General features: G+C 41.6%; 1 protein-coding gene and 1 non-coding gene across 7 annotated transcripts in view; both read left to right on the forward strand.

The window, feature by feature from the left end:
• Positions 1–24,662, forward strand: part of ST3GAL3 (ST3 beta-galactoside alpha-2,3-sialyltransferase 3) — a 220,692-nt gene that overhangs the window by 127,306 nt on the left and 68,724 nt on the right. For all 6 annotated transcript variants that reach the window (XM_057708223.1, XM_057708231.1, XM_057708239.1 and 3 more), the window contains one exon: positions 19,087–19,179. In XM_057708223.1, the coding sequence (XP_057564206.1) occupies positions 19,160–19,179 (20 nt within the window). In that variant the 5' untranslated portion in view covers positions 19,087–19,159. The remainder of the gene's footprint in view (positions 1–19,086; positions 19,180–24,662) is intronic.
• On the forward strand, positions 4,447–4,519 carry TRNAR-UCG (transfer RNA arginine (anticodon UCG)). The gene has a single exon. It is a non-coding gene; the product is annotated as a tRNA-Arg (tRNA).

Below are 24,662 nucleotides of genomic sequence, written 5' to 3' on the forward strand. Positions count from 1 at the left end.
TGGAGGTTAAAAATGTGAGCTGTGGAGTCAGATGTTGATTTTTAAAGTCCAGTTCCACATCTCACTAGCTATAATCTTGAGTCAGTTATTTAACTGCTTTGCTCATTTTCCTACCATAAAGTGGGGATAATAATAATTGCCCAAGGATGAGATTCAACCTATCCTGCACCCTTATCTATGTGTGGTAAACTGGGAAGGATATAGCCCCCAAATGAGACCTGAACCTCAGCTTGCCTCCTGCATCATGCCCCAGATTTCATTTCTTCACTCATTCATTTAGCAAATCTTTCTTGAGTACCAACTATGTGCTTTGTAACTGGGATAAAACCGTGAGAATTCTAAGCCATATGAACAGTCTTGTAAGCTTGATTGGAAAGGATGTCTTGTGAGTTAAAGTCTTAGTGAAGGGGGAGGGAGAAAATGAGAACAGCAAGGGAGGGTAGGATGAGCAGTAAACTGTTTTGTTTTGTTTTTTTAACAAGGATGACATACTGGTGACCTGGAGGCATAAATGGAGTACAAAGAGGACATGAGGGATCTTCAGGTGCATGGGGTATAGAAGAAAGAGCAGCCTCCATCACGTAGGGCTGTAGAGGAAATGGTGTTTTCAGGGGAGACCCAGGTTTCTATGAAATTAGAAGATGGAAGGAACATTCGCTAAAGAAGTTGAGGCTGTAAAGAAACAAGGCTTCATGGAAGACAGTGGAAAGTTAGAGTATGGTGAGACAGGAGAGAAGAGGGAGATTGGACCAAGAAGAAGAAGAAGCAGAGAGCAGTGACTTGAGCATGAGAAAACTGACGAGGATGTCATTGAGGGAGTGAATAACCAGGACGTGAGGCTGGCGAGTTGGGTTTTGTTGGCCTCAACGTTGCCCGGGAATTAACCTTGTGTTCCCCTGGGGGGTGGGCACTCAGGCTGCCCAGTGCAGTCAGCTGCAGCCCGATTGGATGATACCTCCAGAGGGTTCAAGACTGGTCCCTGGGAAGGCTCTGGGTTCCCCGAAAGGAGTCTACTGTTCAAAGTGGAGGGTCCTAGGGAAAGGCTGCAGGCTGCTGCCCAGACATCAAGGTAAGCACCTCATTTATGCAACAGTTTTCTTGAGCAACTGCTGTGTGTGAGGTCCTGTACTCTGAGGATCTACTGGTGAACAAGGTGGTCAGTAAACCAAAAAGTGTGATAAACAAGTAACATTTTCAGTCTCTTGGAAGGTGATGAGGGCTATGGAAGAAAATAGAGCAGGGCAAGGGAATGCTGGAGATGAGATTGCAAGTTTAAATGGGATGGTCAGGGCAAGCCTCATTGAAAGGTAGATTTGAGCAAAGACTCAACAGAAGAGAGGGAGTTAGCCCTGCCAGTATCTGGACGCAGAGCACTCAGACAGAACCCTAAGGAAATCTCAGTCTCTGTTGTGAGGAACATGACACCAGCATCCGGGAAGTGTGCCCATTAGTCCAGCGGAGACAGGAGCCATCTGGAGCCTTGAAGGCACCAGACCCTGGTGTCCAGGTGTGTTTTTCCTGAGCTGATGTCAGCCTTCTGGAAGCTGATTTAATTAAATGGAGGTGTCATCTGTTTCAGCTGGGTGTAGGTGGGTGCTCCGTGCTCTGGGAAAGTGCCTGTCTGCTGCCACAGTGTGGTGTTTCATGGTTGCCATGGAGGCTTCAGTGCTCAGCCTCATTTCATAAGGAATTCCATGTGAAGACACAAGGATACAGGATCCAAAACCAACAACTTTTAACCCCCAAAGGCTTGTGAAAACCAAGCCAATTGTGAAAGGGCTATAAACATGGGGCAGTCTAAAATACACCCTGAGGCATAGCTTACTATTTCCAGAAGAGCCTGCCTATGCGGAAAGTATTTATTGAGCACCTACCATGGTTCCCTACAACAACCGCTTAGATGATCTCATCCAGTCTCATGTTTTATATATCATCTATATGCTGATGACTCCCAAATTTACAGTTCAGGCCCTGTTGTCTTTCCCCACACTCCAGACTCATTTATCCAGTTGCCTCCTTTACTTGAATGCATATTAGGCATCTTACACTTAACATGTCCGGAAACAAACTCCTGATTCACACGCCTGCCTCCCAGATCTTCTCTACCCCAGTAAACCGCAACCTCATCCTTCCACTTGTTCAGGTCAAAGACCGTAGCATCATACCTTTGACACCAAACTAATCACCAGCAAACCCTCTTGGCTTTACCTTAAGTATCTCTAGATCCAACCACTTCTCACTGCGTCCACCACTGCCACCTCCTCCTCATCGTTGCCGTCCTAGCTGCTCTCCTTGCTTTCACCCTTGCCACCCTGTGGTCTACTTCCATACTGAAGCCACAGTGATCCTGTTACAATGCAAGATAGATCTTGTGATCTGAACTCTCCAGTGGCTCCCCATTTCTCCTAGAATAAGAGCCAGAGTTTTTACCATGCTCAACCAAGGCCTTACACAGTCTAAACCCCTGTTTTCTTGCTACGTTACTTGTTTATTATTCCATACTGGACTCCTTGCTGTACCTAAAATACTCCAGGTCCATCCTGCCTCAGACTCTTGGCATTTGCTCATTCCTTTGTTTGGGACGCTCTTCCCCAGATACCTGCGGAGATTGTGCCCTTCCTCACCTCTTCAGACCTTATTTAACTCAAATGTCCCCTTCTGAGTAAAGTCTTCCCTCACTATGCCATTTAAAATTATAACCCCATCCCCTATTGGCATTCCCTGTTCCCTTTACTTTGTCGTTTCACTCCAGAGTGTTTATCCCTGTTGGAAGTCCACTTCCTTGATTGTCTGTCTCCTCCCACTTGAGGTGGGGGGTTGTCTGATTTGTTCACTACTATTTCCTAGCACCTGAAACATTGCCTAGCACTTAGTGATTGCTCAATAAATATTTGTTGGTGGAATGCCTGAATTGGCGGACCACTCTGTGAAGTGGGTGGTATTAAATGAGATAGTAACCATTGGAGTAATTTACCTGTGTTCATAGAACTATATGTGATGAAGCCACCATTTGAACCCTTCTCTGCCTGGTTCCAAACATCCTGCTTGTCCCACTATTCAACATAGCTTTTTATTTGTTTTTTTTTTTTTTTTTTTTCCAAATTTGCACTGTCAATTTGATCCTAAGTTTGAACAATTACATTCTAAACTTTGTCAAGGCAGGAACTATGAATGTCCTGCTCACAGATACAATCCCAGTGCCTAGTATAGTGTTTGTGGTGCATAGTAAATGTTCAATAAATGTTTGTTAAATCAATTGAGGACAAAGGAAGAGGATATGAGAAAGAATAGTGCCATCTTTAATAACAAAACCCAGATTCCCCTAGGTATCAATATTGGAAGATTTGGGGGGAATGGCAGTGCACTGATAAGGACTCCCCTGCCTTTAATCCTGAGTTTCACCATCTCCTGGAGGGTTTCTCACTTCAAGAGCTTCTGTCACCATCGCATTGACTCCAGAGAGTACAGGTTCACTTTAATGCTTTAAAAAAAGAGCAACAACAAAACTTTTCTCTTTGTTCCTCTAAGCCAGGCTAAAAATACTTCACTAAAGATTAAAAGAAGACAACAGGGAAATAAACCCTGAGAGTAAAAGAAACCCAAAGAAGTAATCTGGTTTGCAAAATTCAGAATTCTGTCTCTCCTGTAGACAGCTGAAGCCAGGGCCATACTTAGTTCACAACAGGAGAGCACAGCATTGCAGGATTTGACTGGGTTCTTTGCTTCGTAACTAACTTCTAGCCTGTTTCACAACTCACTGTTCAAAGACTTCTTCCTAGACATCTTGATACCTATGTGGTCAAGACCCAAAAAGCCAAATTCCCACTTTGTAGCTCACCTGGAGCTCTTAGCACAGTGGTTCTTAACCTTGACTGAATACTGGAATCACCTGCGGAGCTTAAAAAATCACTGATGCCTGCCTCCCACCCCCTAGAGACCCTGAAGTCATTGGGTTGAGGTATAGCCTGGGTTTTAAGCTCCCCATGTGAGTCTAATACTGCTCTAAAAGATTCCATTTCTGTCTGAGGAACTCTTCACCTTCCCAGGTGATTGACACCAAAAATAAACTCACCTTTGAGGTGAGGCCCCTGCCTGTACATAGGACGTGTCTATATACAGTGTTTCTCAACCCAGGACCTCACCACCCAGAGATTCTGATTTAGTTGATCAGGAATCGGGCTCAGTTACCTTAATGTTTAAAAGTTCCACCGAGTGATTCTAACACGCCAGGGCTGAGAACCAGCGTATAGCCTTCAAACCTATAACTATAGCCATATTTGAATATAGCATAGTAACTACTGCAGAACGTAGTAGTAGCTATGTTAGGACAGTTGAATTGTGAGTGCTTTTTTCCTTTTGAGTTTACATTTTCTGTATTGTCCTTATAAACCTTTATAATGAATGTGCCTTCCTTTCTGTAATTAAAAAAAAAAAACTTTTGGGACTTCCCTGGTGGTCCAGTGGTTAAGACTCTGCACTTCGGCTGCAGAAGGCATGGGTTCAATCCCCGGTCAGGGAACTAAGATCTCACATGCTGCGCAGCACAGGAAAAAAAAAAGAAAAAGAAAAAACTTTCATTATAATCTCTAGGTCTCTAAATACTATTTTCAAAAATTCATTTTATATTAATTTTTGGTTATCAGCCCTTTCTCTAGTTTTTTTCTTCATGGTCTTTTAAAATTTGAATCAATTGAAGAGTTTCCTGTAAATTCTATTCGCTTATTTATTTAAAAACAAGCATAGTTTATTCTTTCTTTTTTTTTTTATTTTCTTTTTTTATTTTTGGCTTCATCGGGTCTTGCTTGCGGCACGGGGGATCTTCATTGTGCAATTTGGGCTCTTCCTTGCAGTGCACAGGCTTCTCTCTAGTTGTGGCGTGCAGGCTCCAGAGCACTTGGGCTCTGTAGTTTGCAGCACATGGGCTCTCTAGTTGAGGCATGCGGGCTCTCTAGTTGAGGTGCACAAGCTCAATAGTGGCAGCACATGGGCTTGGTTGCCCCGCAACATGTGAGACCTTAGTTCCCCAACCAGGGATCTAACCTGCGTCCCCTGCATTGCAAGGTGAATTCTTTACCACTGACCACCAGGAAAATCCCTATTGACCTATTTAAATAGTACTTCATTATCTATACTTGAAATAAATATTTGTGTAAAAACAATATCTGTCTTTTCTATGTTGTCAAAGCTCCAAGAGGTCTAAGGATGAGATATGGTAAGTCTGGAGGAATGAGCATACCAAATCATGAAGGTCTTTTTTTTTAATTAATTAATTTATTGGCTGCATTGGGTCTTCGTCACTGCACACGGGCTTTCTTGAGTTGCGGCGAGCAGGGGCTTTTCTTCATTGTGGTGCACGGGCTTCTCATTGTGGTGGCTTCTCTTGTTATGGAGCATGGGCTCTAGGTGTGTGGTTTCAGTAGTTGCAGCACACGGGCTCAATAGTTGTGGCTCATGGGCTCTAGAGCACAGGCACATGGGCTTAGTTGCTCCGAGGCATGTAAATTCTATTGGCATGTGGTATCTTCCTGGAGCAGAGATTGAACCTGTGTCCCCTGCATTGGCAGATGGATTCTTAACCACTGCGCCACCTAGGAAGTCCCCATGCAGGTCTTTAGAGATAACAGTAAGAAGTTTGGGCTTCATCTTGAAGGCAAAATGTGCCATTGAAGTATTTTAAGCAATTGAAAAACATAAATAGTTTTGACCTGTAGGAAGGTGATTTTGGCTGTGGGAAGGTAGATGGGCTGGAGAGGAGCAGAAGTAGAAAGGGAAATAAGACTTAGGAGGCCATCATAGAAACAAAAGATCAGTAGAGAAAATCAATAAAACCAAAAGCTGATTGTTTGACAATATTAATAAAATCAATAAACCTCCAGCCAGGCTAAGCCAAGAAAAAAGAGAAGACACAGATTACTAACATCATCAATGAAAGAGGGATCATCACTACTGATCCCATGGATATTAAAAGGGTAATAAAGGAATATTGTGAACAACTCTATGCCCACAAATTTAATAACTTAGATGCAACAGACCAATTCCTTGGAAGATGCAAAATACCAAAACTCATACAAGAAGAAATAGATCATCTGAAGGGGCCTATATCTACCAAGGAAATTGAGTATATAATTAATAACCTTCCAGAAAACACCAGGCTCAGATGGTTTCACTGGTGACGTCTATCAAACATTTAAGGAAAAGATGATACCAATTCTCTACAATCTCTTCCAGAAAATAGAAGCAGAGGGAACACTTCCTAGCTTGTCCTGTGAAGCCACCATTACCCTAAAACCAAAACCAGATAAAGACATTATAAGAAAACCATAGACAAATATCTCTCATGAACATAATGCAAACATTTTCAACAAAATATTAGCATATTGAATCCAATGACGTACAAAAAAGAACCACACACCTAAGTGAAGTGGGATTTATTCCAGATATACAAAGTTGGTTCAACATTAGAAAATCAGTTACTGTATTGCATCACATCAACAGGCTAAAGAAGAAAAATCATATGATTATATCTATAAGATGCAGAAAAGCACTTGATACAATCCAACATCCTCTCATGATTTTAGGAAAAACTCTCAGCAAAATAGGAATGGAAAGAAACTTGCTCAATTAGATAAAGAACATCTACGAAAACTCTACACCTAACATCATGTTTGATGATGAGAAACTAGATGCTTTGCCCATAAGTTTGGGAAAAGGCAAAAATGTCCCTTTTTATTACTCCTATTCAGCATTATACTGAAAGGTCTAGCGAATTCAATAGAACAGGAAAGGAAATAAAAGACAAAGATATTAGGAAGGAATAAATAAAGCTGTCTTTGTTCACAGATGACATGATTGGCTATGTAGAAAACCCCAGAGAACTGGCAAAAAGCTCCTGGAATTAACTAGCAGTTATAGCAAGGTTGCAGGATGCAAGGTTAATATACAAAAATCAGGGGCTTCCCTGTTGGCGCCAATGCAGGGAACATGGGTTTGAGCCCTCGTCCAGGAAGTTCCCACATGCCAGAGAGCAACTAAGCTTGTGTGCCACAACTACTGAGCCTGTGCTCTAGAGCCTGTGAGCACAACTATTCAGTCCCCATGCCATAACTACTGAAGCCTGTGGCAGTCCCCATGCCATAACTACTGAAGCCTGTGTGCCTAGAGCCAATGCTTTACAACAAGAGAAGCCACCGCAAAGAGAAGCCTGCACACTGCAAAGAAGAGTAGCCCTCACTCTCTGCACCTAGAGAAAGCCTGTGCACAGCAACAAAGACCCAACTCAGCCAATAAATAAATAAATAAATAAAATATGTTAGCCTTTAAACAAAAAACAAAAGTCAGTTGCTTTCCTATATACCAGCAATGAACAATTGGAATTTGAAATTAAAAACATAATATCATTTACATTATCACACACAAAAAGAAATACTTAGGTATAAATCCAAATCTATTGGATTGGCCAAAAAGTTCGTTCAGGTTTTTTTCCCTAAGATGTTATGGAAATGAACTTTTTGGCCAACCCAATTTATATATGTAAAATATAAATTTATATATGTATATAATTACAAAATTCTTAGAGAAATCTAGATAAATGGAGAGCTATTCCGTGTTCATGGATAGAAAGATTCAATATTGTTTAAATGTCATTCCCTCCTAACTTGATCTATAGATTCAACATAATCTCAGTTAAAATCCCAGCAAATTATTTTGTGGATATCAAAAACTTATTTTAAAGTTTATATGGAAAGGCAAACAACTGAGAATAGCCCACATAACACTGATAAAGAAGAACAGAGTTGAAGGACCGCTACTACATGGCACTAGACCTAAGATAAAGCTACGGTAATTAGTACAGCATGGTATTGGCAAAAGAATAGACAAACAGACCAATGGAAGAGAATAGTGGGTCCAGAAATAGAAATACACAAATAGAGTCAATTGATCTTTGACAAAGCAGCAAAGGCAATTCAGTGGGGGAAAGAAAGGATAATCTTTTCAACAAGTGATGCTAGAGCAATTAGATATCCATATGTAGAAACTGAATCTTTCACCTACACTTCATAAAAATTAACTCCAAATGGAATCTCATAGACCTAAATGTAAAACACAAAGCTTCTAGAAGGTAACAGGAGAAAATCTATGTGACCTTGGATTTGGCAATGAGTTTTTAGATACAAAACCAAAAACACAATTCATGAAAGAAAAAAATCAGTAACTTGACTTACTAAAATTAAAAACTTTTGTTCTGTGAAAGACACTGATAAAATAATGAAAAAACAAGCCACAAACTGGAAAAAAAACTTACAAAACACATTTGATTTTTAAAAGACTTTCCTTCAAAATATACAGAGAACTCTTAAAACTCAACAATAAGAAAAACAACCAACGCAATTAAAAATGGGTGGAAGCCATTATTATTCAACATAGTTTTGGAAGTGTTAGCCACAACAATCAGAGAAGAAAATGAAATAAAAGGAATCCAAATTGGAAAAGAAGAAGTAAAATTGTCACTCTTTGCAGATGACGTGATATTACATAGAAAACCCTAAAGACTCTACCAGAAAACTGCTAGCACTAATCGATGAATTTACTAAAGTAGCAGGATACAAAATTAATGCACAGAAATCTCTTGCATTCCTATACACTAACAATGAAAGAGCAGAAAGAGAAATTAAGGAAACTCTTCCATTTACCACTGCAACAAAAAGAATAAAATACCTAGGAATAAACCTGCCTAAGAAGGCAAAAGACCTGTATGCAGAAAACTATAAGACAATGATGAAAAAAATCAAAGACGATACAAACAGATGGAGGGACATACCATATTCTTGGATTGAAAGAATCAATATTGTGAAAATGACTATCTTACCCAAAGCAGTTTACAGATTCAATGCAGTCCCTATCAAATTACCAACGGCATTTTTCACAGAACTAGAACAAGAAATCCTACGATTTGTATGGAAACGCAAAAGACCCCGAATAGCCAAAGCAATCTTGAGAAGGAAAGATGGAGTTGGTGGAATTCGGCTTCCTAACTTCAAACTATACTATAAGGCCACAGTGATCAAGACAGTATGGTAGTGGCACAAAAATGGAAAGGTAGATCAATGGAACAGAATAGAGAACTCAGAGATAAACCCAAGCACATATGGGCAGCTTATCTTTGACAAAGGAGGCAAGAATATACAATGGAAAAAAGACAGCCTCTTCAATAAGTGGTGCTGGTAACACTGGACAGCAACATGTAAAAGAATGAAATTAGAACACTTCCTAACACCATACACAAAAATAAACTCAAAATGGATTAAAGACGTAAATGTCAGGCCAGACACTAAAACTCCTGGAGGAAAACATAGGCAGAACACTCTATGACATCCATCAAAGCAAGATCCTTTTGGACCCACCTCCTAGAATAATGGAAATAAAATCAAGAATAAACAAATGGGACCTCATGAAACTTAAAAGCTTTTGCACCGTGAAAGAAACCATAAGACAAGAAGGCAACCCTCAGAATGGGAGAAAATACTTGCCAACAAAGCAATGGACAAGGATTAATCTCCAAAATATACAAGCAGCTCATGCAGCTTAATACCAAAAAAGCAAATAACCCAATCCACAAATGGGTGGAAGACCTAAATAGACATTTCTCCAAAGAAGACATACAGATGGCTAACAAACACATGAAAAGATGCTCAATATCACTAATCATTAGAGAAATGCAAGTCAAAGCCACAATGAGGTATCACCTCACACCAGTCAGAATGGCCATCATCAAAACATCTAGAAACAATAAATGTTGGAGAGGGCATGGAGAAAAGGGAACTCTCCTGCACTGTTGGTGGGACTGTAAGCTGGTATAGCCACTATGGAAAACAGTTTGGAGCTTCCTTAAAAAACTAAAAATGGAACTACCATATGACCCAGTAATCCCACTCCTGGGCATATACCCAGAGAAAACCATAATCCAAAAAGAAACATGTAGCATAATGTTCATTGCAGCACTATTTACAATAGCCAGGACATGGAAGCAACCTAAATGCCCGTCAACAGATGAATGGATAAAGAATATGTGGCACAGGGCTTCCTAGATGGTGCAGTGGTTAAGAATCCGCCTGCCAATGCAGGGGACACGGGTTCGATCCCTGCTCCAGGAAGATCCCACATGCTGCGGAGCAACTAAGCCCGTGCGCCACAACTATTGAGGCTGTGCTTTAGAGCCTGTGAGCCACAACTACTGAGCCCATGTGCTGCAACTACTGAAGCCCACACGCCTAGAGCCCATGCTCCGCAACAAGAGAAGCCACAGCAATGAGGAACCCACAAACCACAACAAAGAGTAGCCCCCACTCACTGCAACTAAAGAAAGCCCACGCACAGCAAAAAAAGACCCAACACAGCCAATAAAATAAATAAATAAATAAATTTATAAATAAATCAACTATGCTTCAATAAAAAATTTTTTTTAATTAAAAAAAAATTGTGGCACATATATACAATGGAATATTACTCAGCCATAAAAAGGAATGAAATTGAACTATATGTAATGAGGTAGATAGACCTGGAGACTGTCATACACAGTGAAGTAAGCCAGAAAGAGAAAAACAAATACTGTATGCTAATGCATATACATGGAATCTGAAGAAATGGTACTAATGAACCCAGTGACAGGGCAAGAGTGGAGATGCAGAAGTAGAGAATGGACTTGAGGACACGGGGCTGGGGTGGGGGGTGAAGGGGAAGCTGGGACGGTGAGAGAGTAGCATAGACATATTTACACTGCCAACTGTAAAATAGATAGCTAGTGGGAAGTTGCTGTATAACAAAGGGAGATCACCTCAATGATGGGTGATGCCTTAGAGGCCCAGGACAGGGAGGGTGGGAGGGAGTCGCGGGAGGGAGGGGATATGGGGATATATGTATAAATACAGCAGATTCACCTTGGTGTACCTCAAAAACTGGTACAAGAGTGTAAAGAAAATATATTCCAATAAAGAGCTTTAAAAAAAAGATGGGTGGAAGAACTTAACAGACACCTCATCTGACAAGATATATGCAGATGGCAAATAAGCATATGAGAAGATGCCCACATATCATGTGTCATTAGGGAAATGCAAATTAAAACAAGAATAAAATATCACCACACGCCTATTAGAATGGCTAAAATCCAAAATACTGACACACCAAATGCTGGCGAGGATGTGGAGCAACAGGAAGGCTCGTGAATGACTGGTGGGAATGCAGAATGGTTGAGCCATTTTGGCAACGTATTATAAAGCTAAACGTAGTCTGACCACATGACTCAGCAGTTACTCTTGTAGGTAGTTACCCAACTGAGTAGAACACTTATTTCTATACAAAAACTGCACACAAATATTGCAATATGGCACAAATGTTGCACATTACTCTGGTTTATACAGTAATAAAGGCCTTTTAGTTTAATTACCTTTAAAAAATTCATAATCACCAACAACTGGAAGCAACCGAAATGTCCTTCATTAGGTGAATGGATACACACAGCTGTAGTACATCCAGACAATGGAGTATTATTCATTGCTAAAAAGAAATGCACTCTCAAGCCATGAAGAGGCATGGAGGAACCTTAAATGCATATTGCTAAATAGAGGAAGCCAATCTGAAAAGTCTACATACTATATAGTTTCAGTTGTATGACATTGTGGAAAAGGAAAAACTATGGAGACAGTAAAGAAATGAGTAAATACTAGGCTACAGATCTTATGAGATTTAGCCTTTCGACTGAGTACAGATATGCATTGGCATGCCAGTTGAAGACAAGTCCCTGTGTATGAGATGTTGGCTTCATTTCAGTGGCCCTCCTTCTCTGTTCCCAGGAGTCTCCTGATCTCCCTGCCTATAGGACAGGCGTTTGGAGACAGTCAAGTGAGTTGGAGAGACTAATCCAAGTAAGAAAAATAAACAGTTTTTTTCCTCATTAAATTAGTGAAATGATGATGATAATTCAGGTAATCTAGAAGTAATAAAAGCGAAAGTCAAACATTAACTTTTCAGAGTATGTTCTGACCTACATTGTTGCAGGAAATCGTTTGATCTTTCCAACAGTCCTATATTTTTATTACAGCGATTTTAAGAGTTAAGGGAGCCAATTATCTCATGCCTGAGGTTACACAGCTAGTAAGTGGAAGAGCTGGTTACTTAAACTCCAGTCTTTTACCTCTAAGCCCACTGTTTTTTCTACCAAGGAAAGTAAAACTTTGGAAGGATGAGTTTTAGAGTCAGTTTCTCTTACCAAAATGATAATAATACTTAGCCTAGAGTAGGGCTGCTCCAAGGGTGTGCAGAACCCCAGCTAAATATTTTTGTAAGGTCTCTGCTGTGTAAATAAGTTGATGGGTCCATGTGAGCTGTAATGATTTGTTGGTGAGGATTTAGAACAATAGGGAAAGAAGAGATACTTATGTATGTGTTTATTATCCAGTCAGTGCACATGAAGTTTCTTCAGAGTATCCAGATACGCTCTCTTTCTGTTCAGGTTCAGGAACCACCTATTCATGCCTTTTTATTGTCAGGTGCATCATTCCTGGCTAATTTCACATCTCCAACCATGAGAAAAAGGTAGCAGTACTGTTCTTATTTACAGTACCATGGCTTTCTGAAACCTGTTTTATAGAAACAGTATAGATCTTCTTGTCTCTTCATTCTTTATTTCATGCTGGTTACATCATTACTCTTGATGCCACACTATCCTTATCCTTCATGCTGCCCACAAATACTGGCTTCCAGTGAGTCTGAAAGGTGGTGACTGTGCTTTGCTGACAATGATCACAAATGCCAGTCTTACCCAGAGTATGGAGGGGAAATGTGAATTGTAATTAGTTTTGCGGTTATGTTAAATTTACCACTTGAAACTACCAAGACTAAATCATGAAGAAATAGAAAATCCAGACAGACCAATTGCTAGTAAGGAGATCGAATCAGTAGCCAGAAACCTCCCAACAAACAGAAGTCCAGGACCAGGTGGCTTCACTGGTGAATTCTACGAAACATTTAAAGAAGAATTAATACCAATCCTTTTCAAACTTTTCCAAAACATAGAAGAGGAGGGAACACTTCCAAACTCATTTTATGAGACTAGCGTTATCCTGATACCAAAACCATATGAAGACACTATAAGAAAAGAAAGTTATAGGCCAGTATTTTTGATGAACATATATATATAAATCCTCAACAAAATTTTAGCAAACAGAATTTAACAATACATTAAAATTCAACATACACTGTGATCAAGTGGGATTTATTCCTGGGATGCAAGGATGGTACAACATCCATAAATCAGTCAGTGTGATACACCACTCAGTAAAATGAAAGAAAACATCAGATGATCTTCTCAGTAGATACGAGGCATTTGACAAAATTCAACGTCCAGTCATAATAAAAATTCTCATCAAAGTGGGTATAAGGAAATGTACCTCAACATAATATAGGCCATATGCAAGCCCACAGATAACATCATACACAGTGGTTAAAAAAAAAAGAAAAAAGCTGTCTTTCCTGTAAGATCAGGAACAAGACAAAGATGCCCACTCTCACCACTTTTATTCATCATAGTATGAGAAGTCCTAGCCAAAGCAATTAGGCAAGAAAAAGAAATGAAATGCATCCATATTGGAAAGGAAAAACTAAAACTGTATCATACATAGAAAATCCTAAAGAGTCCACCAAAAAAAAAAAAAAAAAGAACCTGTTAGAACTATTTTTAACAATTCAGTAAAGTTGCAGGATATGAAATCAACATACTGTACTAAAATCAGTTGTGTTTCTATATCCTAATAATGAACTATCAGAAAGAGAAATTAAGAAAACAGTCCCATTTACAATTGCATTAAAAAGAATAAAATACCTTGGAATAAATTTATCTGAGGAGGCAGAAGACTTTTACGCTGAAAACTATAAGACACTGATGAAAGTAATTGAAGACACAAATAAATGGAACGATATTTTGTACTCATGGATTGGAAGAATTAACATTGTTAAAATGTTTATAGTACCTAAAACAATGTACAGATTCAGTGCAATCCATACCAAAATTTATCATTTGAAAATTTATAATGTAAACATAGAATAGCACATCTTCCAACCATGCTTCTCTTGGACTCTTTTAGCCCCACATGCCTGGGTCTAAGGGCTGTATTCCTTAAAGGATTATTGTAAAGCTATATTAGATAATTATGTCAACTGTCTGGCACATGGTTTATGGTCAATAATGTTAGTTCCTCTGTTCTTTACACTACCACCCAGAAAGAGGGTGTGTGGGTGTGTTTAATGAAATGTAGAAACAAAATTGAATTGGAGCAGTTGCAAGAGATTCCTGGTAGAGAGTCTCTGTGAGAATTGTCTATACAGCTCAGGCTAAAGCATTTGCAAGAGCTTACTAGAGAGCATCCTCCCAGCCAAAATGAAGTAAATTACAAGGCCCTGGAGTGATGTCAGCTCTAGAATCACTGATCAAAGAGCAGAACGGCTGATTTGTTGAGAAGGTATTGCAGTGCCCAGTAGCAAGAGCTGAAAGGCAGGACCCGAAATTCCAGATGACACAGATCAAGCAGTCCCTCTTCTCTTAAAGTGATGGAAGAGACATGAGACAGTGCCACCAAGTTTATCATAGATCACTGTAAGTGAGGCAAAACTGTGTAGAAGCCCAAGTCTGCAGTGGCTTCTTTTATTAAGGAGTGCAGGCTCTAGGCTCAGGGGCTTCAGTAGTTGCAGCACATGGGCTCAGTAGTTGTGGTACATGGGTTTAGTTGGTCTGCAGCATGTGGGATCTTCCCGGACAAGGGATTGAACCTGTGACCCCTGCATTGGCAGGTGATTTCTTAACCACTGCACCACCAGGGAAGTCCCCCTGCGTCCTTCTTGAGCCACTTCTTTTCTTTTGGCAACTGAGATATCACACTCTCTCCTGATTATTTTTCTATCTCAGGGACTGCTTCTTTGAGCCTTTTGCTGTGCTACTCCTCGCTTCCCAAATGTTGATCTTTAAAATGCACACGATGATCAGGGCACTGTCCCACTGGAACTCATTTAGTGACTCTCCCCAGGACAGAATCCAAACTTGAGCCGAGTATTTGAAGCCTCTGCCACCTCACCTTTCATGAAGTATTTTTGTGGTGCCCTAGAGGACAGCCGGGTTCTCCAAATGTCCTTTCTCACCACATCCTCCAAGATTTCTTGGGAACTGAATGGTTCCCATTTGCAGATGAGGAAGCCGAGGATCAGATTGTCCTTTACTTGCCCAAGGTCACACAGCTTGCAGTGTCCTTTATGAAAGTTTCTAATTCCAGGTCCTGTGTTCTTCTCATTTACAACCCGTTGTTTGACCTGATTCCTTAAACTCGGTACTTCTGAGTGAAGCAGAGGCGTGGAAGTTTGGTTCCTTCTTTTAGGTGCCAGCTTCACCATCTGGGTTTCCTCTTGAGAGTGCAGTGGTTTACACTCTTCACCCCAGGCACTTGGTAGTCACGTTTGCAGGACAATGGGTGCTCTTACTGGTTGAAATGCTAAATCTCCCAAAATGAAAGGCCAGCTGCAGAGTATGAGAAGAACAAGGGCTGAATGATTTGATCAGACATCTTGGGGGCCTCCTGGCATTTGGAGTGTGAGTGCCTTAGAGAAACTAACTATTCTGGCCCGAGGGCGCTGGAGACTGTTAATCTTGGTGGTTTTGACCGCTAACTGCCCCAGAGGTCCCAGCTTGCTGTATGACTCAGAATCCCCAACACTCCCCCTATTCTTCTCTTGCTGGGATAGTCAGGAGGCCATTTCTAAGGCATTTTAATTTGGTAATAACTCGATATGGCCCACTATGCCCAGGGCCGTGTGTTTTAGAAGTTACTCTTGCTTTCTAAAAGGGGGGATTGGTTTAGAGCTGCTGCATCCTTCATGTCTGACCACCCTGCACTGCCATGGGAAGAGGCTTTCCTGGAGGGCTCTGGCTCCCTGGGCCCCAGCTTGCCTGTGCTCTTTCTTCTCTATTATGGATTACCTGAGTCCATAGATCCTGGACTATCCCACAGCCTGATTCTTTTTTTGTTTGTTTTTTTAATTAAAAAATTTTTTTATACAATTTTTAAAGGTTACCTTCCATTTATAGTTATTACAAAATATTGACTATACCCCCCGTGTTGTGCAGTACATCCTTGAGCCTGTCTTACACCCCATAGTTTGTGCTTCCCAATCTCCCACCCCTATTTTGCACCTGCCCACCGTTCCTGCTGGCAGCCACTGGTTTGTTCTTTACATCTGTGAGTCTGCTTCTTTTGTGTTATAGTCACCAGTTTGTTGTATTTTTTAGATTCCACATATACATGATATCGTACAGTATTTGTCTTTATCTGACTTATTTCACTTAGCATAATGCCCTCCAGGTCCATCCATGTTGCTGCACATCTATAGCCCTGATTCTTAAAGCACTTTGCCAGAAGTTGATGGTGTTCACGAGAGAGAGGAAAGATGTTGCCGAAGGTTTATCTACTGTTGCACATGCATTTCTACATGTGTTTCTGCAATGCACAATGTTAAAGGGGCGACCACCATCCATCTTTCCTTTTCTTTGTGAAACTTTCTGGAATTCAAAAAGGCCATAAGAATCCACAGTACAGGGCAGGCCAGCGGATGGTGGGGGGTTGGAGACAAGGATGTGAGGGACTCATAACGCCTCACTGCTTGTTACACACTCCCAGAGAGCTCCTCTACCCCATCTCCAGCTGCGCTGACCACTCGTGCCGTCCCCGGACTCTGTGCTTCCGTCTGCAATGGCACTGCCTGTGAGCCACACCGGGGCAGTGCCATACTAAGAGCTCCTGCACTCATGTCAGGGAGAAATAGTTTCAGATAGTACCCATCACTTACTAGCTGTATGATCTTGAGTAAGTCTCTTCATCTTTCTGAGCTTGTAAATTAATAATTAATAGCACCTTCTCATGTGGCTATTGAGAGGAGCGATGGAAGAAATCTATAATGTTTTCATCACTGTGCCTAGTCCAAAAGCTTCCAGTAGGTTCAGTAATTGCAGTGAAGTTTATGTTTCATTTCTGAAATACACTTGTTTACATAAGAAAATATTGTTATGTAAATTCTCTTTTTAAACCCCTGGCTTTCTTTTGCCTACCAAATAAAGGCTCAACTCCGGCTTGTCACTCAGCATTACATTTGTATTTCAGGCTTTAAATTTCATTGGTAAGGAAGGCTAAAAAAATGTTGATTTTTAGAAGAAATTGCACATGGATGCAGATGAGTTTGTCTAAATTCAATGAGCAGTAACTCGGTATAAGGCCCTGGGCTAGGCCCACAGGGCACTGAGTGAATCACGCATGACACACGATAGGCAGTGGCATCCTGGTTTCTGGCTGCCTTGTATAGGCACCAACCTCCCCACCCTGTACCCACCCGACCCCACCCCCTGCAGAAGGCAGCCCTGAGGGAAGACATGTCACAGGGCCCCAGCACAGCAGAACAGCTGGGCATCAGAGGGCTGGCAGCTGGCCCAAGGGTGGAGGCGGGGGAGGTTGGGACTGGCAACCGGCAACAAGCCAGGGCTTCCTCAGGTGCCCCAGCCATCACTGAATGTGTCTGGTTCTTCCTCTGTGGTTTTCCCTAGACTGCACTGGGCAGGGCTTTTGGTGGCAGGGCAGTGACTCCAGCTGCACACTGAACACATATGGACCCTGAAGCCCAGAGATATGAGGTGACAACTACAGTCTCACAGCAGCAAAGCCAGGACTAAAACTCACAAGCCTTCTGAAAAATAGTCAGCGCTCTCTGACCTGTGGGGTCCTGAGATTGTCTTATTTCCAGTCCAAATGCAGTGAGATTGTCAGGGCCATTTTGTTCCTTCAGAAAATCACAGGGCTCTTCTATGTGTCCATCTCTGTGCAAGGAACTGGGGGTAAAGGGTTAAATCAGACCCTGACCTTGGGAATTTACAGTACAGTAAGGGAGACATACTACCAACAACTGCAGCTCAGAATGGTGAGTACTGATGGGAGCAAGCATATGATGTGAGTGGCAACGGGGAGACAATGAGCACAGAGGAGACACTTGGCCCAACCTGGCGGTCAGGGAATTACGCCCAGTGAAACTGACATCTGAGCTGAGTTGTGGAGGACCAGGAGGCATAGGCAGGTTGGAGAAGGACAAGGAAGAACATTCCAGGCAGAGAGAATGGGAGAGCAGGAGGGCATCCTCAACTAAACACCCCAACATATAGTTGATCTACATTCAGGGTTCCCACTGGCTGGATCATAGTGTGTGTGGAGAGAATAGGGGCAGATGAGGCTGGACAGGTAGGCACATTCAGGAAGGTTGAAAGGGCAGTGTCTGTGACTTTATCAAAGTCTGGCAGCTCTCTCCTTAAGTCTCCAGGCTCCACTCTCCCAGTCTGGGAGCCTGGATGGAGTTCCTGATTTCCTTGGAATCAGAGTTACTGCAAAGAATCTATGTGGGACTTCCTAGGTGGCACAGTGTTAAGAATCCGCCTGCCAATGCAAAGGACACGGATTCGATCCGTGCCCCAGGAAGATACCACACGCCTCGGAGCAATTAAGCCCACGCGCCACAACTATTCAGCCTGCGCTCTGGAGCCCGTGAGCCACAACTGCTGAGCCCATGTGGCGCAACTACTGAAGCCCATGTGCCTAGAGCCTGTGCTCCGCAGCAAGAGAAGCCACTGCCATGAGAACCCTATGTACCACAACAAAGAGTAGCCCCCGCTCGCCACAACTAGGGAAAACCCGTGTGCAGCAACGAAGACCCAACACAACCAATAAAAAAATAAAAAAATAACTTAAAAAAAAAAAATAGAATCTATGTGAAACCCAGTGATTTCTTTTTACCAAATTCCATTGGAGGGCCTTGCTTATTTATGTACCTATTCCTTTAGGGTTTCTTGGCTCCTCCCCCCTCCCTCCACCTCCGGAGGCTTGGTGTGGAAAAGGGGTGAAGGGCGGATTGTAGGGAATGAAGCTCTATTCAAGGTTGAAACACCTGCAGGTCTTGATGAACTAGTAACCACTGCCCAGTGCCTGGCAAGCTGTGACTTTCCTCCTCTTCCCATAGGCCTGCTGAGTTAGCCACCAAGTACGCAAACTTTTCAGAGGGAGCCTGCAAGCCTGGCTACGCGTCAGCCTTGATGACGGCCATCTTCCCCCGGTAAGTGCTCCGAGTTCTTCCCATCACCTGGGTCGCCTGGTCCATGGCCCGGGACTCAGACGCCCTGCCACTTGTGGCAAGTGGTGTGCCCTTGAGAAAATGAGATTCTGTGGTACCTTCCCTCCTGTGTCCTTGAGTCTGTGGGTGCCTGGAAAGGACTTTGCTTTTGGTTGGTTCCTACCCCGGTCCCACTCTAGGCCCTTGCTACACCTCACCCCTGTCCTCCGCTCGGAGCTTGTATCTGCCGGCACGGCGCGTTTCTGCGGGGGAGAGAGAGGAGGTACGACCTACGTGGTTCCCCTTGGAGGCCAGGTATCCAGAGGCAGGCAGACCGTGCTCCACAGCACAGAAGCGCGTAGTCTTTTTTCGGAAGCTGGGACCAACTACGCGGCTTCAGGGAGGCATGTCGAAATAAAGTAGGAAATAAAGAGGCATTTCTGAGGCTGGCTGTTTTGGTACCTTCGCTCCTTGTCCGTTTGGCCTTCTGGAGTTCCTGATCTCCTTGATAACAGGCTGCCGAAAGATGCTGGGCCAAACCCTAGGAGGCCCTTTTCCCAGACCCCACTGAGAGGCCCTGCCTGCTCACCTGCCTTTTCCTCTCGGCTTTTCTCTCCTGAAGCCGTGGTGTGGAAAAGGGCCTGACATGCTGAGACCGTCTCGTCTGCAGTCCCAAATGACCGTTGGGGTCGTTTCATCCCTTCAGAGAGTTATAGGGCTGTCTGACTTGGAGAGGATATGGGAGGGGCTGCTTGGACCTCTGGGAGTCAGGATGTAGCACTCAGACCACCAGAGGAGCCCTAGGGGTGGCCTCTTGGGGTGGGCTGTGTTTGTGGGGGAAGGGTATGTACCCCATCCCTTAGAAGGCTGAGGTTAGGGCTCACAATGTGCTTGCGAAGGAATGCTGACAAGCAGCTTGCCCAAAAACAAATCCAGGATATCTGGATTTTATGCTCCTTTTCTCTCCTAATGTAAGCAATCCAAACTTAGCTCCTTGTATAAAACGGGGGCTCTGCTGGCTGAATATCTGGTGTTCAGATAGAGATCTCTTTGTCCAGGGTCTGCCTTCTGACTTGATTCCAGTGTTTTCTTCCTCCAGCTATTTACTGAGCACTTCTTAAGTGTCCGGCACTGTGTTCTGTATTCTTCCGTGGGTTTCTCAGACCTACATGGCTCGGGCCCCTGAGCCAAACACCTGTGAGTTTTCCTTGACCTGTATATGGGTTTTCTGATTGAAAGTAATACAAGCATGTGGGGAAAAAAACTCGAACAGTAAAAGGATATATACTCCCACTCCAGACCCCAGAGACAGCCCATATTACCATAAACAGGAATATACTGTATTTATTGTTCTGTATCTTGCTTTTTACTCCTAACACTATATCTTAGAGATTATACCAGCATATATAGATTCATCTAATTTTTTAATTAATTAATTTATTTATTTATTTATTGGCTGTGTTGGGTCTTCATTGCTGTGCACAGACTTTCTCTAGTTGTGGTGAGTTGGGGCTACTCTTCGTTGCGGTGTGCAGGCTGCTCAATGCAGTGGCTTCTCTTGTTGCAGGGAAAAGGTTCTAGGTGCATGGGCTTCAGTAGTTGTGGCACATGGGCTCAATAGTTGTGGCTCACGGGCTTAGTTGCCCCGCAGCATATGGGGTCTTTGGGACCAGAGATCAAACCCTTGTACCCTGCTTTGGCAGGTGGATTCTTAACCACTGTGTCATCAGGGAAGTCCCTCATCTTGCATTTTAAATGATTGCATAATATATAATTGCTTGGAGGTATCAGAATTTTATTGAAGATTTGTTGAGGTTTCATTTACATACAGTAAAATCTACTTAGTGTAGTTTTTGATAATACCTTTGTGCAAGCATCTTAGCAATCAGTAGAACATGTCCATCATCACCCCCAAAAGTTCCTTCATGCTTCTTTGCAGTTAACCTTTCCCTGGACCCCCAGGCCCTGACAACTACTGTCCCTGTAGTATTTCTCCAATGTCACATAAATGGACCATGTAATCGCCTTTTGAGTCTGCCTCTTTTGTTTGGTATAATGCATTTGGGATTCACATATGTGTGTAGCAGTTGCTTGTTCCTTTTTATTGCTGAATAGTAGCTCATCGTATGGTCATAACATAGTATGTTGTTTATCTATTCAACAGTCGAAAGACATTTGGGTTAATTTCAGGTTTTAGCTATTATAAATAAAGCCAATATAAACATTTGTGTAGAGGATATATGCTTCACTTCATAAGAATTTGCCAAACTGTTTTCCAAAGTGACTATACTGTTTTGCTTTCCTGCCAGCAAAGTATGAGAGTTTTAGTTGTTTTATATCCCTGACATTAGCCTTTTTAATTTTAGCTGTTCTAGTAGGTTTAGAGTGATATCTCACTATGATTTTAATGTGCATTTTACTAATGACTAATGATGCTGAGTATCATTTTCATGTGCTTATTTGCCATTCTTTCATCTTTGGGGACATGTCCAAATCTGTTGCCTTTTTTCCATTGGTTGTTTGTCTTCTTATTGAATTGTAAGAAGTCTTCTTCACAAATATTCTGGATAGAAGCCCTTTGTCAGGTAGGTAATATGCATGCAGATATTTTCTTCCATCTGTAATTTGTCTTTTCATTCTCCTAGCAATGTCTTTCATAGAGCAGAAGTTTTTAATCTTGATCATGTCCATTTTATCATTTTTTTCTTTTATGGGTTTTGCTTTTGATATTTTATCTAAAAAAAGTCTTTCCCTAATCCAGGGTCAAAAGGTTTTTTCCTGTTTTCTTCTAAAATTTTTTTATTTAATTAATTAATTTGTTTATTGGCCGTCTTGGGTCTTCATTACTATGCATGGGCTTTCTCTAGTTGGGGCGAACAGGGGCTACTCTTTGTTGTGGTGCACAGGCTTCTCATTACGGTGGCTTCTCTTGTTGCAGAGAATGGGCTCTAGGTACGTGGGCTTCAGTAGTTGTGGCACATGGGTTCAACAGTTGTGACTCACGGGTTCTAGAGTGCAGGCTCAGTAGTTGTGGTGCATGGGCTTAGTTGCTCCACGGCATGTGGAATCTTCCTGGACCAAGGCTTGAACCTGTGCCCCCTGCATTGGCAGTCAGATTCTTAACCATTGTGCCACCAGGGAAGCCCCTCTTCTAAAAATTTTATAGGCTTAGCTCTTACATTTAGGTCCATGACCCATCCAAGTTACTCTTCTTTCTATTTAACCATTTTTTAGGAGCACTTTTTTAAAAAAATTGAAGTATAATTTACAATGTTTTATTAGTTTTAAGTATACAGCAAAGTGATTCAGTTATACATGTATATCTATCCTTTTGCAGATTCTTTTCTCTTATAGGTTATTACAGAATATTGAGTATAGTTCCCTGTGCTATACAGTAGGTCCTTGTTGGTAATCTATTTTATGTATAGTGGTGTGTATACTCCTAAATTATCCCTTCCCGCCTTTCCTCTTTGGTAACTGTAAGTTTGTTTCTATTGTCTGTGAGTCTCTGTTTTGTATATAAGTTTGTTGGTATCATTTTTTTTTTAGATTCCACATGTGGTCAATTCCTAACAGAGGCATGTTGAAGTCTCCTTTTATCAGTTTTTGCTTCAATATATTTTGAAGCTCTGCCATTCAATGCATATACATTTAGGATTGTGGTATCCCCTGGCTGAATAGATTCCTTCATTTTTCTGAAATGTCCCTTTTTCACTGGTGATAATCCTTGCTTTGAAATCTTCCTTGTTTGATGTTAATGTAACCACCCCAGCCTTTTAAAAGTTAACTTAATCATGGTGTATGTTTTTCCATTCTTTTACATGGAGAAGGAGTGTGTGTGTTTATACCCTTGAGCATCAGAGAAGTTGGATCTTAGGGGTATGGTTGGCAGCAGTCCCTCCTTTCACATTGAACCTATCTGTTGCTTTATAATTAGAGTGGGTTTCTTGTAGACAACACATAGTGGAGTCTTGCTTTTTATCCAATCTGACAAGGCCTGCCTTCTACTAGAATGTTTATACTGTTTATATTTAATGTAATCATCAGTGTGGTTGGGTTTAAATATACCATCTTGCTATTAGTTTTCTGCTTGTTTCTTTTTTCCCTTTCTTTTCCTGCCTCCTTTTGGATTAACTGAGTATGTTTTATGGTTTTATTACCTTCACTGTTGGTTTAATAGCTATGCCTCTTTGTTTTATATTTTTCATGATTATTCTAGAGTTTATAGTATGCATCATTGATTTATAATCTACTTTTGAATAATATTATAGCGCTTCACTTAGAGCTTATGAACCTTAGAACAGTATACTTTCATTTCCCCTTCAGCCCTTTGTACTATTTTTTTTAAAGCTCTTTATTGGAATATAATTGCTTTACACTCTTGTACCAGCTCATGAGGTACACCAAAGTGAATCAGCTGTATTTATACACATATCCCCATATCCCCTCCCTCCCCCTTTGTACTATTTTTATCATATTTTATATTTATATATTATAAACCCACACAACACTGTCCTTATTTATTTTTGTTTTAAACAGTTAATTATTTAAAGTGAATTAAAAATGAGCAGGAAAAGGCACCCTGCAGAATGGGAGAAGATATTTGCATTAACACCATGTCAGATGTGGTGTTAATATCCAGAATATATAAAGAACTCCTACAATTCAACAACAACAACAAATGGGCAAAGGATTCAAATAGACGTTTCTCTAAGAAGATATACAAACAGCCAACAAGCACATAAAACAATGCTCAATGGTCTTCCTATGTGGCGTAGTTGTTAAGAACCCACGTGCCAATGCAGGGACGTGGGTTCGATCCATGCTCCAGGAAGATCCCACATGCCATGGAGCAACTAAGCCCGTGAGCCACAGCTATTGAGCCCATGTGCTGCAACTACTGAAGCCCATGCACCTAGAGCCCATGCTCCACAACAAGAGAAGCCACGGCAATGAGGAACCCATGTGCCACAACAAAGAGTAGCCCCCGCTCGCTGCAACTAGAGAAACCCCACATGCAGCAACGAAGACCCAACACAGCCAATTAATTAATTAAGTAATTAATTTTTAAAAAATGCTCACCATCATTAGTCATTGGAGAAATGCAAATCAAAAGCACAATGAGATATGACCTCACACTTATTAGGTGGCTGCTATCAAAAAACCAGAAAATAGCAAGTGTTGACAAGGATGTGGAGAAATTAGAACCCTTGTGCACTGCTGCTGGCAATGTAAAATGGTGATGCAGTCACTATGGAAAACAGTAAGGTGTTTCCTCAAAAAACTGAAAATGGAATTACTATATGACCCAACAATTCCACTTTTTGGGTATATACCCAAAATAAATGAAAGCAGGGTCTCAAAGAGGTATTTGCACATCCATGTTCATAGCAGCATAATTCACAATAGCCAAAGCAATCCAAGTGTCCATCAACTAATGAAAAGATAAAATGTGGTCTATACATGGAGTGGAATATTATTCACCT

This window comes from Hippopotamus amphibius, chromosome 1, assembly GCF_030028045.1.
Source record: "Hippopotamus amphibius kiboko isolate mHipAmp2 chromosome 1, mHipAmp2.hap2, whole genome shotgun sequence".
NCBI classification, from domain to species: domain Eukaryota; kingdom Metazoa; phylum Chordata; class Mammalia; order Artiodactyla; family Hippopotamidae; genus Hippopotamus; species Hippopotamus amphibius.